Source organism: Nothobranchius furzeri, chromosome 3 (assembly GCF_043380555.1).
Source record: "Nothobranchius furzeri strain GRZ-AD chromosome 3, NfurGRZ-RIMD1, whole genome shotgun sequence".
NCBI classification, from domain to species: Eukaryota; Metazoa; Chordata; class Actinopteri; order Cyprinodontiformes; family Nothobranchiidae; genus Nothobranchius; species Nothobranchius furzeri.
Genome location: NC_091743.1, coordinates 56369481 through 56386719, shown reverse-complemented (window position 1 = coordinate 56386719; position 17239 = coordinate 56369481). Strand labels below are relative to the sequence as shown.

Genomic DNA, 17239 nt, shown 5'->3' with positions numbered 1-17239 from the left:
TTTACCTTTAAATTCCCACGAAGCAGCATGTTTTGTACACGTCCCAGAAGCATAGTGTTGCATCACTCCACTAAATTTACTCTTCGGTTCTATGTTTTTACTAGCAACGCTTCTAGAACGCGGCACGGCAGTTCAGATCAGGCCAGGCAGAAAGTCAAACTTTAGAGCAGTGTAAGCCAAGAGGCATTTTAAAAAACAACAAGATTTGCAGGCTGCAAAATAGCAGATTTAAAAGCAATATAAAAGCAAAAAAATAAAAAATAAACAAACGACATCTGTTAAAACCTTCATGGCCGAGGTAACAAAAAAGAGAAAATAAACCACAGAACATTTTGATACATGCTGCTGTCTTTATTCTTGTTATCACGTGAACTGCCAAAATCACGTGTGATCTTGCAGTTCTCCAGTGATTGCGTGACCTTACAGTACCAGCTGCATGCAACGCATTTGCCGCTGATTCAGATCTTAATTGCTCCAGTTTGTAAAGGAGGTGCTGCTGAGCATATGTGGTAAATGGGTCCATTACTTCACACACCGCTTATGCATTCAGTGAAAAGCCCCGGTAACTTAAGCCGTTTTTACAAAACACACCATGCCAGCAAATCAGCATGATTCTGCCGCCAGTGTGCATCTTATGAATGCGGCGTGGCAGCATGGCGATGTGGGAATTTTGCAGCATTCATGTGGCCACGCTTGGTAGTAATATTGCTGCAATGATGGACTTGTGAATGCATATTAAGCCTTGGAGCAACAGAGAGAGGTGTCATGATCACGTGTGGAGTAACTGCTGAGCTTTTGCAGGAAACTATAATGAAAATGAAAGTAAACACAGGCAATACGTTTCGCTTGTGTTACCAAAACCAGCTGAGATGGTAAACTGGAGTGACACAGAGCTCCGAGAGCTTCTCTCCATTAAAGCTGGAGCTCAGAATCATCTGACAGGTCGTGGGGACTGTGGAGGACAGACATCTTTAAGAGTTGCTTGTGAAAGTACATAATGACCATTGTCTGTCGGTGTAAATGGATAAGTGCGTCATCCAGCACATCGATTTTAAATGATTAATACCGGTGAAAGCCCTGGCCCGTGATAAGCCAAGTGATGTTTGCCCCCGGCTATGGCAGAATGCTCCAAGGATAGGAGATTTCTCCACTGGGCTTTCCAGTAGGTTTGCTTGAGACGTATTTGATGACCGTATCGCTTTATGCTGCTTTGTTTATCATCAGTATTCTCAGCAGTGAGATCTGGTGTCTGTTTTCTTTCATAATTCTGCAGTCCTTCCGTAATGACAGCAGAAGGTACAGGCATCAGCCAGGGCTCATATAGAGCAAGCTCAGCCTTTTGGCACGTGGGGAACAATCTTTGGTGGTTTATGGATAATTTGTCCCACTTGAGATGTATTTGTATGCTTTCTTAAAGATTAAGAAGACTAGTTGTGTCATGTTTTGCTGTAGAAATCCATCATTGACTCAAAAAAGAACCCTGCATTCTTTATTACTTAAAGCTCAACCTTTGATCAAGAGCTAATTTGACAAAAGGACAAGACGAGACTTGGATTGTTTGCATTCTGAGCTCTTTAAACATGCATATGGTTTCTAAATGCACAGGCACCACTAACTGCCATCATTTGAACTGAAACCTTTTAGCATTCTGCAGATTTAAACTTCATGGTGATCTAAACTGTCTCAGAATTAATTTTTGCAGTGTACATTTTAGAAATGTTTTGAAAACATCTGGACTTTTTCAGTCAGCTTTGCATCTCCAAGTGTGCACACACGAATACTCAGCTTTTCATAGACAACATTCTGTCAGACTGTCCTTAAGCTCCTCCATACTCTCAGACAAACAGGCATCCATCTTGGAAGCTAATTCAATACTCTTCCCGGTTTAGCCACTTGACAGGGTTAGTAGAGTGTGACCCTTTGGCCACCTAGTTTCCACTTTGAGGGTGTGGAGCGGTCAAGGACACAGGAATCTGCATGCGTGCTGTATCTCTTCACCAAGATTTTTGATTATCCCTGTCTGTTGTTTTAATGGCGTGTTTCAAGAACCTGATCATTTTATGAGTCACTCCTGTTTATTACAGCTTTAAGATATCACAAGATACCAGAATAAACTTAAAGAGCAAGTCACCCCCAAACAACTTTTTATGCTGATGAATATATAAATGAGTGTCTAATCGTGCTGTAGACACGGGAGTAAATAATGTAGCACTTTAGTGCATCTCAGTTAACATTTAAATATTCTGACTAAAACTGTCAGTTGCTCCTTCTTTGGATAAAAACTCTGCATTACATTTGAATTTAAATCTGCCATAGCTATTGGCTAAGCAGTACCCTATAACGTTGGCTGGTACCATATGATGTCACAATGCCGCTGTGAGCCTGTGTATGTGTGGCTCCGCCCTCTCGATCTGCCAGGCAATGCCTCCTTGTGGCACATTTTTTGAACAGGAAATGGGAGTGGCACTAGACTCTGTTAGGGGGAGGCTTATTCATTAAAATTACATTATTACTCTTTAATATTGCAATGGCAATAGGGCTGGACAATGTAGAAAAAAGCATATTGATAAAAAAAATTCATATTGATCTATCTCAATAATTTTTGATGATTATTTTAAAAATGTAGAAAATATATTGTAAGTGTAACTGTGTTTTTGATTGGTTGGGAGTAAGTATTGACTCGTATTAAGCTACCCAATAGGCTATAATTGAAAAAAGAAAGGAAACTTTTTATTGAAGTGGTTTTTGACCCATTTTTTTCTATCACGTTGTACGTCTATTGGTCAATATGTTTCATTATTGAATTATTGTCCAGTCCTAAATGATGATATTAGCTGTGATAAACTCAGATTTCCTCACTCTACTCCTTGTTATGTCACCTCAAAATGACTAAACATCAACCAAAACACCAACGGTGTATTTTAGCTATCAGACCACTTCAACTGGGTTGGCCGATTCAAGGACAAGAGGCCATCAGATCAGCATACTGATTCATGTGTCGTGGAATATAACGGAATTGATTGCATTACTCCTGTTTTTGCTATACTGACATTGTGAAGCTAACATACCTGTATATGAAACTGTTCTGCCCTCACTACCAGTTTATATTCAGTTGTTTTATTTATTTATTTATTTATTTATTTTGGTCATGTTTGGTTTTCATAAAAAATATTAACTGGGTCTATAGATCTGGAAAGCCAACATACAGCAGCAGTGTTCTTTGGTGTACTGTTGATAAATTAACTTGAATTGAAACACAGTTTTTGTCTGTTTATGTTAAATGGTCTGTATTTGATATAGCGCCTTCCAGAATCCTGGAACCCCTCAAGGCCCTTTACAACACAACCAGTCATTCACCCATTCACACACTGATGGGGATGAGCTACAATGTAGCCACAGCTGCCCTGGGGCGCACTGACGGCGGCGAGGCTGCCGAGCACTGGCGCCACCGGTCCCTCCGACCACCACTAGCAGGCAACGTGGGTTAGGTGTCTTGCCCAAGGACACAATGACAGCGGCAGACTGAGCGGGGCTCGAACCTGCAACCTTCCGATTATGGGGCGAGCACTTAACTCCTGTGCCACCGTCGCCCCACTTTATCAATCTCTGTGTGGATTATTATGACGACATTCTGTCCGGGCAATAGGACTGAAGGGTCATTGTGATTGTATTGGTACTGATTTTTCTGTGTTCTCACTGGTTGTTCTGTAAACTTGGGGGGGGGGGGGGGGGGGTTAAATTGTGAATCCTAATTGACTTATTGGAATTCTGTCCTAAAGGATATTTAGTTTCTTACACGTTTAAAACAAAAGTAGAAAGTTGAGTCCAGTGGAATGCTTTCCCTAGTGTGCAATTTTGTTTTTATTTCTGTTTTTATCCTTCGTTTTTCACAAAATACTTGTTTTCACCTTATGTTTGGGTATTGTTACATGACTTGAGCTCTTAACACATTAATCTTTGAAACATGGTTTTGTCGGAACCACTTGTTTGCTATTATTTAGCCATCTTGTCGTGAATCTACTAAAGCAAGTCAGGATGTACATATCACATTTACTTGATGGCTGTTTCTTTTTTGTCTGTGGCAGGAAGATCTGTGTGCACTGTAAGTGTCGCCGTGAGGAGCATGCAGTGACAGTCATGCCTGTGGAAATGGAAAAAGCGGTCACCAAGCTGATGTATGACTTCCAGAGGAACTCGACCTCAGATGACGACTCGGGCTGCTCTCTCGAAGAATACGCCTGGGTACCACCGGGACTTAAACCTGAACAGGTAGATTTGGAGCACCTAGTATAGTATTAACAGTATTAACTCTGACAGACACCAAAATCAGCACCAGAGATGTGGATTTCCTGTTTTTTAGCACTAATTTTAGTCTTTATGATGAATTTTGAAGTTACAATGTGTAGTTTTTGCCGTTAATCTATAGAAATATTCATCGAAATCTTTTTGAAAATGAATTAAGTGATGCCCAGTTTTTGAAAAATATTGTAACATATTACCACAGAAATCTGGTCTAAAATACATGGGAGTGGCTCAAAGTCTCTGGGCGACGCCATATTATATGCAGTGTTGCCTTCTACAGGAGCCCATGAGGACAAAACGCATTTACTGCCGTTTTAAGAAGCAGTTACAAAACGTTCACCATTCATAAACATTGTTGTTTTACACATTTACCTCTTCACTCGTCACCAGTGATGAAAGGGAGTCTGATGTGCTTGTCATTCTGCTGAAGGTTGAACTATTTAGTGGAGTACTCATTTGATAATTGCTCATTTGACCCTAATGGCCATCTGTTGGTAAGGTCTTACTCGAGCACTAAAATACTACTGGCTTGCAATGATTTAGGTATGTACTGCCCCCTATCACCAGGGAAAATACACACTGTCTAAAGCAATTTTAAATTCCCATTAGTCATCACACACGGGCGACATTACATCTCCGCATTTGACCTATCCCTGTGGGGAGCGGCAAGCTGCAGCACTGGCAGCGCTCGGGAATCCAACCCCTTAAAGCTGACTGTCAAGTGGGGAGGCATTGGGTCCCATTTTAAAGTCTTAGGTATGACCTGACTGGGATTAGAACCCTGATCTCCCATTTCCATGGTGGATACTGTACCTCTAGGCCACTGAGAAGGTTTCTGGTTTAATCTGACTTTTTGAAGTGAGGCCATGTAAAAGCTTGTGAATAACCCACTGAATTCCAAAGTTGCATTTTAAGTCCAAGTAGCAGCTATGTGTAGCACATCAGGTAATTGGAAATGGGAGCACAAATGACAGTTTTTGAGATTACAGTTGGTTTAAGATGACAGCAACCTTTTGCTAGCTTGACTAGCTGTTAACTCATTAGTTTAATCAGAACTGTAACTACAGTTGTATTTTTTTTCACTCAGAATCACACTTCTACATTTCTGACCAATTGCTGTCATCTATCTGTTGTTAATCTTGTCCATTCCTTCTTTAGCTGGTCGTTTATTTTCCTTCACTTCATTTAGATTCAAAAAGAAAGCCACTAACGACAAAGAGCAAGACCAGAAAAGACAGTTTGCTCGTTGCGTTGTTAAGTACTTGCATCTGCAGCATTGTCACCGTGTAATAAAGTGTTTATTAGGACTACTGGACTGTATTTCTTGGTTTTTGAAAATCTTGCCGCTGCATTACATGGCTTCACTGTGGTTTAGCAGCTCTCACTTATAAAATTTAATACATTTTCAGCATGGTATGGCATAAAGCTAATAAACATTCCTTGTGTGTATTTTGCTGAATCTGTTCTGTAATTGCTTGCTTCGACCCCATATAATGGCTCACCCGTTGTGTTGGCTGCACCTTCTGCAGGCTAATGGATAACCGGGATTATGTGGCTCCAGCCGTCAAATTAATCTCCCAATTCATTCTGCCTGCAAACCTGTCTACAGTTCATGGCCTGCACAAACACTCAGACAAGCTCCTTAATGAATTAAACATCCGTTTACATGAAGAGGACAATTCTCCTTAAATGAGCTGTAGGTGTTCAGTTATGGGAGGGTCTAAAATTTGATTTGAAACTGGTTTCACTTATTAGGACCAAATCAATGATGTGTTGCTAGTAGCTCCCCGTTTTCACCTAGCCTCTGATGTCAGCTTTTTTTTTATTTTTTTATTCCTCTCCAGGGTAACTCTTATAACGCCCAAGCTCAATTAAGGTTTTGTCCAGTGGCAATTTGATCTCAGAAATAATAAGGGCTGGGTGACATTGTAAGAGGCTGATGGGTAACACCCAGAAAATTAGCTACGTTTTTTTTGGGGGGGGGGGTTCACATTCCTTATTACCAGAAAATGATCAAACAGGTTTCAAGCAGGGAGGTGTTGTTTTTTTAAAGGTGGTGCACAGTCATTGTGCAACCTTTTGCACAGGAGCAGATCTAAACAAAAAGCTGAAGCTTAGGATCTTAATGGTGGGTTTTAGATTTCCATACTGGGAGCCACAGCTCTTTATTAGTCTGCTATTCTCTCAGTAGTGGTGTAAAGTCACCGCTGTGTAACACGAGATTCCTGCACAGCTGTACAGCATTTTGTTAGATTGATCTGAAAGATTATGAAAACAATCAAGAATTTTTCTGTCTTCTGAGCCATGTTTGTTTGTATCTTAGTAAAATTTAAGAGGTGCATTTTCCTGTTGCTGTTCAGTGAAGCTGAAATGCAGACTGAATTAAAAGCTTTATCTGCAAACAAGATCAGAATCGAATGTTTTGGGTGTGTTGTTGAGCTGCCGTGTGAGGAGCCCCTCTCCTCCTCGCTGTCTTCCTAAATAAAATTCTTAGATGTTGCCAAGTTACAGTTCATCAAGGCCAGGAATGTTAGCAGTGGTCTGTTAGCTGCACTTTGTTGTTTTTTTCACCATCGTGTAGCGAGGGCCTCTGTCTAATCGGCAGACTGTGCTCAGCAGTTACAAGGATCTGATTTTAATTTTCAGTCAAACATGAGGCATGGCCTTTTTTCAAACTTCTCAGAGGTCAGGTTGTAACTAGATGCCGGGCCTGGGCCAGTCGCTCTAACGTGGATTGGTTAGATTTCAAACAGCGGAGAGCCGCCTGAAAGAGAACCGAAGACCGTTTGACCTGTTACCAAACAGACCTCAGAACAATGAGAACAATTCCAGTGAAAGGTGGGGGACAATAAATCTGTCAGATGTTGAAATGATTACCGCCGTCCGACTCAGCCAACCGTCTTGGACGACTGGGGCTTTTCTCGTCCCTCCAAGCTGATGTTTGTGACTTTTTTAAGAGCTATGGGTACATTTCCAAAACATTTCTTACAGGAATTTATGACCCCTCAGTGAATGGATTGTTGAGATCTTGTCTGTTCCATCTGGTTCCACCCTCGGGTCAAAACTTTTTTTTTTAAAACACTCGAGCTTTATGAGCAAATGTCTCGTAGCTATCTATTGTTTTGTGACTTATTTATTGCTGCATGCTTGTGCAAAGTGAGGCATTATTGGAATTTTTCTACTGGCATTGTTATGCATGTTGACTTGTGCATAGATTTCTAGTATGCATGCTCTAAATATTAAAAGTGGGTTAGAGGGCAAAAACAAATACATAAAACTTAAAATATCAATTTGGTCCAAAGTATTTGGAGTCCAGTCAAGTTGTTATTTTAATGTGAAGTGACCCTTAGAGGGGGTCAACATAATTAATACCCAATGGTTACGCCCTAACCCAACCATTAGAGATGTAGTGAGGCTGTGTCGATGTGTTTGATGAGTGGGATGGTTTTTAAACAACATCCACTTGGAAAGACCACATTTCATGAGGCAGAAAGGAAAGAGTCTCTTTCAGTGCAACCAGCCGAGTGTTCAAACTTTGGACACCTAAAGTTTTAACGCTTGCCTGAATACAATAAGTTCACTCATCCAGCTCTGGGTTAGCGCTTCATCAGTGCAGCAAACACTAAAGGAAGTTTTAAGAAGGAAGAGAAGTTTCTCCTTCAGGCAAAAAGGATTAATGAAGGGGAACTCCGTTTATCGTTCTGGATGACTGACCCGCGAGTTGGTCAAGAGTGTGCAGGTTTGTTTTCACGCGTTTGCTCAAAGCACCACAGATGTGACGCAAAGCTACCCAGGTTGTACAAAAATGTATTCAGTCATCATTAATGTAGTTTTGGTGACTTGCCACAAATTCTAAAAGCTTTAATTTACATTTAGAAGTTTTTTTGTTTTTGTTTTTTTGAAGGAAGATGCAAACTAAGTATCTCAAAGGTGAGTTTCACTGAGCGACATATAATAGGGTGACCATATTTTCATTTCCAAAAAAGAGGACAGGGGATCTGTGTCCACTGATGACATCACACTATGGCAATGCCACACAAACCATGTTGAGACCCATTTCTCCCCCGGTGTTGTGTCAGAACACCTGGCTTGGAGCTAAAATTAATGAGATTCTGCCAACAAAATGGCTCTAAAAACAAATCATATGTGGTTTTTGGCATATTTATTGCAAAATATAGTTTTTCTGCTGCTTTAGTGCTGCAACAACGTTATATTAATAAGAAATTAAAATAAGCATTTACTAAAACATTGATTTGCTTTAAATTTAGATGTAACTCATATTGATGTGTAAAAATAACATTGTGATCGCCCAGTCCTGTGATCAGCACAGTACATAATGTATAATTTAGAGTGGTGTAGTATAGTATAGTAATATTATAGCCAGTATTTATATCACTTATTTGTGGCCGATTCTGTTTCTTCCTGAAATGTCACACAAGCAGGATTCATTTGGACTTTTATACTATCAAAGTAACTTTTTTGCGATAACGCCATCTTTCTCTTTGTATTTCACTGTAGTAACAAGAGTAAAATTCATGTTCACTACAAATAGGCTTCACCAGGAATGTCAGAGCTGGTGTCTAGTTGTGTTTGCCTCCTACCAGCAATAGAAACCAGCTGTGAGAAGCAATCTCTTCTTGTCACCCGTTTCAGAGTCCTAATATTAGTGTTTAAAAAAAAACACTTCCTTCAGTACAGTCTAAAATTCTGCCCTGTCTTTAGTTTACAGTTTTTGATTACAGTTATTATCACAAGCTGCGTTTTCTGGTTCTTCCTCTATGATGAGTCTCTTTGAGTTTTCTCCTCAGGGGGCAGTGAGCCTTTCACCTCCAGATCCTAACCCTGCTGCTGCTTTTGGAGGCGTGTTTTGGATTTATTAGTGCTTGACTCCAGTCAGTCTTTCACAAACTGGCCTGAGATCTCATCTTTTAACCCCTATGATGACATCTGCCCTGAGTCGCTCTGCTAGTCCCCGTCAGCACCAGTAGTAGCAAAGCAAAGCAGGAGGAATATCATTACCATTGAACCTCTAATTTCAGGACACAACAACCTTCTTCTTTAATGTGTGACAGTAGTTTGTAACTTTCCTGTACTCTAATATGAGCTGGAAGAGAAAACTATGTCCTGTAGTTCTTGGTCACAGTGGTCACAAAGAAGCCTTCATTTGAATAAATAAATTGTAACTGTACTAAAAACAAAAACTAACTTGTGGGAGAAAGGCTTAAACAACTTAGATATGAGTGACATCGTCACACAAAGGTGAACATATTAATCTCTAGAAGTAACTAATTGCATAAAAACCATAAAATATCTCCAATGCCGATTCAGACACAAAAAGCTGCCTGTTTAAACTTTGAATGGTGCTTCTACTAAAGTCCGCCTGAGCCATAAAGCTTAAAAAGGACCTTTTTTTTCTTACTAGCCAAAATCCCATTGTTGTGTATGTGAAAATTATTCATATTTTTGTCTAGTAAAAGTTACAGCTCACCATTTATTATCAAAACGCTTGTCTCAATGCATGTTTACCCCCTAAAACTGTAGAAGGAAGTATGAAATGAAAAGAGAAGAATAACGATTAAAAACAAACAGTCGTTAACTTTCCCAACTGCAAACACGTATGTATGATCTACTTTGTACGATCTAGCTGTATTTTAGTGCCATTTATTTCCATTCCTCATTTTTAAGACGGCTTAACCTAAAGACGGGTTTTAAAAAGCAGTAGTCCTAATTTGGGCTTTTACTCCCTAATGGATGTCTGAAGTATTCAGGTTAATCTGTCTTTGTGTGACAGACTTGCTCTTATTGCCAAGGACAGAGCTGATGGATACTAGTCAGTAAATCCATTCAGCAGAGCAGCAGGTCATCAAGGCAGACACGACCCAGGCAGCAAGTATCGATCATAGTTCTACGAAGGACACCAGCATACGTTCTGCTGTGGTGTTGTGGTCTTTCACCTAATATTGAATATTTTCTTGCTCTTTTGGCTCTTCCTGCATCCTTTAATCATTTTCAGTCTCCTCCGCCGCTCATTCTGACCTCTGTCCTCCAATCTTCTTTTAAAACCAAGTGGCTTTCTCTGTTCGCTCCTCCCCCTCCTGTGACCCTTCTTATACCTCGGGCCTGCAATTACTGAGTAATAAAAAAACGTGATAAATAAAAAGAAAATGACACTCATTGTCCTCCTTTGGAATGGAAATAATGTTGAAGTAATTTCAAATGTCCAGATTAGCATTAATCTGCTGCAGCACACATTCAGAAGCATGTATGCAGTGGTGTTCATGGGGTTTAACCACAGCTGTAGGTGTGTGTGTGTGTGTGTGTGTGTGTGTGTGTGTGCGTGCGTGCGTGCGTGCGTGCGTGCGTGTGTGTGTGTGTGTGTGTGTGTGTGTGACGGGTCAGTGATACATTCCTGTGTCAATGTGTGCAGAGATGGAGAAAGTGAGGTTCCATTAAGTCTCCACTGGTGGGCCATAAATCAAAATAGTTTTTAAGTGTGTGTGTGGGTGTGTGTTTGCGTGTGTGTGTGCGTGTGTGTGTGTGTGTGTGTGTGTGTGTGTGTGTGTGTGTGTGTGTGTGTGTGTGTGTGTGTGTGTGTGTGTGTGTGTGTGTCATTTATAGAATTTGATGCAATATCATTAAACAGTTTATACCGAAATATAAACTAACCCTTGATTATACAATTGTTTCTCAAGAAGTCCATTTGTCTTCTACAACATGACCTGAATAGTGGCTCCAAAGTAATCACAACTGAAATCATTATTTAAAAAAGAATAACCCTCTAAACAATACATCCGTTGGGTTTGTTAGCAGCTCTAAATGTTTCGGCTGTATTGTGGTGTTTCATCCTCCTGTTGTCTTCCTCAGGTTCATCATTACTACAGCTCCCTGCCTGAGGACAAGGTACCCTACGTAAACAGCCCAGGAGAGAAGTACCGCATCAGACAGCTGCTCCATCAGCTCCCGCCCCACGACAATGAGGTGAGTCCAGACCGACACCCTCCCCCACCATCATTTATCTACCTCCTCCGTCCTACCTTTTCTACAGATAAGAAGGGTTCGGGGTGGGGGGGGGTGGGGGGGGTGGGGGGGTCTGACGGGGGTGAAAGCAGCTTGTCTTGTTAATGGACAAAAGTGAGACAGAGTGATGTTCGTGGCTACTTATTAAGATTTGTGACATTAATAAATCATTGCCACGATGCATCCTGGCATACTGGTTTTGAAATTCTCTTAGAAGATTGGGGCGTTTCTGCAAACTCAGCCTTACTTTGCTTTGTTTTAATCACAATGTTTAACATTAAGGGCATGATGTTTTGGAAATGGAGGCTAATTTTTTTCATCTTCCAAGTGAAGTGTTTTGTTTATGTAACCCAGAAGCTAGAACCTTAATGAGGTATTAACTAATTGGCTTACTAATATGATCCATCCTCAATTTAGATAAAATATAAAATATAAATTAAGGAAATTAACAATACTAATTAATAGATATCTAATTAACTAATAGATAATTTCATAATGAATTATTGGAAGGGTGAATAACTAAAATAACGAGTTTAATATTAAACATCGGTTAAAACAAGAATCTTGAACATCACTAAAAGAAACAGAAGAGGAAAGCTGTATACTATTGGTCCAGGTGGGAATCTGAAATTTCATTGGCTGAGAGAAATAAGTCCCGCCTCCGCGAAATAAAACCGTGCGACGCAGCTGAGCGAGAGGAGAGACAAACGGCTGTGCAGCACGCAGATACAGAAAGCAAAGACTGAGCGGTTAGAGAGAGAGAGAGAGAGAAAAAAAAACAACGGTCGAGGCCGTGAAGAACCCTGATTTGGGTGCCGCATAGATAGAGGGAGAGGCGGACTTGACTCCTTCTAATAAGAGCTAGGAACTTGGAACCAACGCGATTTGTGTGGAGACGACAGAGTGAACCAATCCTCTGTAGGAGGGAACCGTTGGAGCGCGTTGGCTGGGTTTTTTTTTTTCCTTGGGTTTGATCCCGACTCCTATGATCACTCACTTGGAACGAGAACTGGATTTCTTCCTGACGAGGGAGATGGCGAGCCTTAACCACTGAACGAACCAGGACATCTCAAGTAACTGAAGAGCAGACTGCTCTCTTCTGTGAACAATCTCAACGGTGCGGTAGGAAAAAATCGCACCACCGGACTCTGACTTTCACCCCAAGCGTGGGGATTTGACTTGACGCCGGCTGACTTGTGACTCATATGATCAAATCTCATACCGAGCATTTTACTATTGTCGATTGTTTTCATCTGTTTTTGTGTGTTATCTTTATGTGTTATATTTCCCATTATTATTAAAATTTAGTATATAAACCGTTTCATGCTATACCCGTGACTCCAGTCATTCTTAAACAACCTCCAATTCTCCCCGAACCTAATTATTGGCCCATTTGTTTATTTTTTCTTTTAATTATCTTATTGTATCCTGTAATCCGGTTACATAAAACTTGGCGAGCCAGCCAGGAGAATTGTAGAGTTGTTACCTTAGCTAACCATTGACTGACATCATAAGAGTGCCTGGAGGTCACAGTGGTTTGCCATTTTGGCATTATTGGTACTTTTGAGTGTTTTAAAATGGAAGTTGTGAAAACAGAAAAGGTCAAAGTTTCAAATGCTGTTTTAATCAGTGGGTTAACTGATACAGACCTTGATAACGAAGTCTTTGGGTTTATGGAAGGATTCGGACCAGTTAACAGGCGCATTAAGTTACCAAACTGTGATCAGATTATTGTGGAGTTTCAACATGAAGCCACTGTTAAGGAATTAAAGAAACAATGTTTACCCTATGACAAACCTTGTACTAGGAACCCAGATGTTTTCTTTCATATTCAAGACCTAGCCAGCGCGTACAGTCTAGAAACTAGCACATCTGCCACTGATGCCTATCTGTCAGAGCTCAGGGACATAGCTGCGCGTAGCAATCAATCATTTAAAGACCTTCTAATGGAGGAACTGGCAAAAATTGGGGAATCTTTAGGAAGGGATACCCATGCATCTGAACCAGTCACTGAACCAGAGCCAATGCTCCATAGTGACCAAGTTACATATTCCCTGCCTTTAACACCAGAAGTTAACTATATGAACAACTCAAAGGACAATTGTCCACCTACAGAGACTGGAAAACAAAACCCTTGCATTCCACCAAATCTTTTAAACACACCTGAGGTTCAGCGAGTTATTGTGGAACACATTGTTAAAAGCAGTGAGGTTATCCCTCCGCCTACTTCACAATACAGACTAAAACCGTTCTCAGGGCGAGTTCCACACCCTTCTTTTGAAACTGACTATGATACTTGGCGTAGTAGTGTAGTGTTATGCATAAATGATCCTTCACTCACCAAGTCCCAAATTGTACGAAGAATCGTGGAGAGTCTGTCAGCCCCAGCAGCGAGCATCGTTAAAGCTCTTAGTCCAAAATCCGACCCGGAAACGTACCTTGAACATCTCGATTCAGCTTACGCAGCTGTCGAAGACGGCGACGAGCTCTTTGCTCGCTTCTTAAACACAAACCAGGACAGTGGTGAAAAACCTTCCGATTACTTTCAGAGGTTATACACCTTGTTAAACCTAGTTATTCAGAGGAATGGAATTTCCTCCAGTGACGCCGACCAGCAGCTGCTCAAGCAGTTTTGCAGAGGCTGTTGGGACAGCTCGCTGATTTCAAACCTGCAACTCGAACAAAAGAAAGACAACCCGCCTCATTTTACAGCACTTCTCCTCAAACTGCGCACTGAAGAAGACAAACAGGCTACTAAAGCAGCACGCATGAAACAACACTTAGGGGCACAACGAACTAGAGTGTATTCAAATGTGCAAACAACATGCTCTCAGAGTAAAAACACTTGTGAACTGGAAATAGATGATAACTGTGATGACTTACGCAAACAAATCGCTGAGCTCAGGAGCCAAATTGCACAGCTTAAGGTTAACAACACAGATAAAAAGGCAAAGAAAACTCAAAAAGAGTCAAAACCCCGTGTGGGGACTAAAATTCCAGATGAGCCCAAACAGATTCAGCAGATAACAGCAGTGGTGCCCAGACCAAAGCCTGGATACTGTTTTAAGTGCGGAGAAGATGGGCACATAGCTTCTAGCTGTAGCAACGAGCCAAATCCAGCACTAGTTGCAACTAAAAGACTTGCTCTTAGACAGAAGTAGCGCGAGTGGGAGATGTCAAAGCCAATTGCTCAGTCTCCTCCTTTAAACCGGTAGAAGCTCCTATCGTGGGACAGATAGGTGCTAAAGTAGAACCAAGTCCCTCTAAGGAAAGGACAGAGAGACTTTTTTGCAAGCCAGTTCATGCTCATTCAGTGCCAAAACTTCCCAAAAGATTAGTGGGTGGGCGATGCACAGCTACAGTCTCAGTTAACAGTGTTGAATGTAATTGTTTACTGGATTCAGGGTCCCAGGTAACCACCATTGCCAATTCTTTTTACCAAGAACACTTACCTGACCTCTCAATTAAACCCATCAGTAATCTGTTAGAAGTCGAGGGCGCAAACGGTCAAGCAGTTCCTTATTTAGGATACATAGAGATAAGTGTCACATTTCCAAAAGAGCTCGATCAGTCTGGACTTGAGTTACCTACCCTTGCGTTAGTGGTTCCGGATATAAGCTCAAACTCTGATACACCACTACTCATTGGCACAAACACACTCGATCCTTTGTATGAGCAATTGTCTGCCAATAACTTACCTGATTCCAAGGCACTCTCTTATGGGTACCAACACGTGCTAAAAGCCTTAGCAGTCAGAAAAAAACAAAGCAAAGATGGACGAGTTGGTGTGGTGAAGCTTCGAGGGAGAACCCAAGAAGTTCTCCCTGCAAATAAAAAACTGTTACTAGAAGGGTTTATGCAACCCAGCCAAAACAAGCATGAGCCTTATGCACTCATTGAACAACCCACCAATGGTTCTCTACCAGGGGGTATAATTGTAGACTGTTGCCTCATTTCCTTACCTTCACATGGTCCATACAAAGTACCTGTTGTACTAAGAAACGAAACTAACCATGACATCACATTACCCACTAACTGTGTGATCGCTGAGTTAGTTAAAGCCGATCGTGTTATGCCATATCCAGAACCTGACAAAAGTGATCAGAAAGTACTTGCGGCGTGTAGTTCGCAGCAACAGACTTCACCTTCAAACCCTCCTCTCAGTTTTGACTTCGGTACTTCGCCCTTGTCCGAAGAATGGAAAGGGAGGATCACCAACAAACTTAACACTTACTCCGATGTGTTTTCGCACCACGATCTTGATTTTGGTCATACACAACAGATAAGACATCACATCAACTTAAAAGACGAGACCCCATTCAAACAGAAATCTCGGCCGATCCATCCACATGATTATGAAGCCGTGAGAAAACATTTGGAAGCCCTCTTGGAAACCGGTATAATAAGAGAGTCGGAGTCTCCATTTGCCTCACCAATAGTGGTAGTTCGGAAAAAGAATGGTGAGGTACGTCTATGTATAGACTATAGAAAGCTTAATCTGCAAACCATTCGCGACGCATATGCCCTGCCTAACTTGGAGGAGTCCTTTTCTGCTCTCGCTGGATCACAGTGGTTTTCTGTGATGGACCTCAAGTCAGGTTACTATCAAATAGAGATGTGTGAAAAGGATAAACCTAAAACTGCTTTTGTTTGCCCGTTTGGGTTTTATGAATTTAACCGTATGCCACAAGGAATAACAAATGCTCCAAGCACTTTCCAACGGGTTATGGAAAAGTGTATGAAGGACATTAATCTGAAGGAAGTGTTAGTTTTCCTAGACGACTTGATCGTCTTTTCCAACTCCTTGGAAGAACACGAAACCAGACTTTCTCACGTTCTTGAACGGCTTAGAGAATACGGACTCAAGCTATCACCAGATAAGTGTCGTTTTTTCCAGACATCTGTGCGTTATCTTGGACATATAGTATCTCGAGATGGCATAAAAACCGATCCAGATAAGGTGGAAGCACTCAAAACATGGCCGAAGCCTCAGACTTTGAAGGAACTCCAATCTTTCTTAGGATTTACCGGTTATTACCGACGCTTCGTTAAAGATTACTCAAATATTGTCAAGCCACTAACATCTCTCACGGCTGGTTATCCACCCAAACGGAAAAACTTTAAAACACCACCATGTAGATCAAAGTACTTGAACCCCAAAGAACCCTTTGGGAATCGTTGGAGCCAAGACTGTGAGAAGTCCTTTCAAACTATTATTGAAAAACTTACCACTTCGCCAGTTCTTGGCTACGCTGACGCAAAACTCCCATATCTAGTACACACAGATGCTAGTACGACCGGACTCGGTGCAGCGCTATACCAAGTGCAAAACGGTGTCACACAGGTAATCGCTTATGCAAGTCGCGGTTTAAGCTCTAGTGAAACTAGGTACCCTGCGCACAAGTTAGAGTTTCTAGCCTTAAAGTGGGCCATAACAGATAAGTTTCATGACTATTTGTATGGGAACACATTCACTGTCATTACTGATAATAATCCGTTAACTTACCTCTTAACAACGGCAAAACTCGATGCAACGAGCTATCGTTGGCTAGCTGCGTTGTCCACCTATAATTTTGACATCAGATACCGTGCAGGTACACAGAACGTTGACGCGGATGGCCTGTCTAGGAGGCTGCATGATAAACCTGAAGACAACTCAAAATTCACTGAGGAATGCCAACGACTAGATGAGTTCCGATCTCATCTTTTATCCTCTGTCAAAGAAGTCGAGCTTCAACTTCAAGCCGAAGCAGTGAAGGCAACATGCCAAAAGCACATGGTCTTGGATGAGACTGATTCTCCTTGTGGTTTAGTTCAGTCACTTGCCATGTCTGCAGCGGCCATTCCAGACCTATTCCAGTTGGAAGACAATAGTGACAGTTTCTTTGCTGTGCCCAAGTATAACCATGCTGACCTTGTC

General features: G+C 41.4%; 1 protein-coding gene across 2 annotated transcripts in view; it reads left to right on the top strand.

The window, feature by feature from the left end:
- The window catches only part of prickle2b (prickle homolog 2b), a 136774-nt gene that overhangs the window by 109426 nt on the left and 10109 nt on the right, over positions 1–17239 (top strand). For both annotated transcript variants that reach the window (XM_054751510.2, XM_054751514.2), the window contains 2 exons: positions 4086–4269; positions 11167–11280. In XM_054751510.2, the coding sequence (XP_054607485.2) occupies positions 4086–4269; positions 11167–11280 (298 nt within the window). The remainder of the gene's footprint in view (positions 1–4085; positions 4270–11166; positions 11281–17239) is intronic.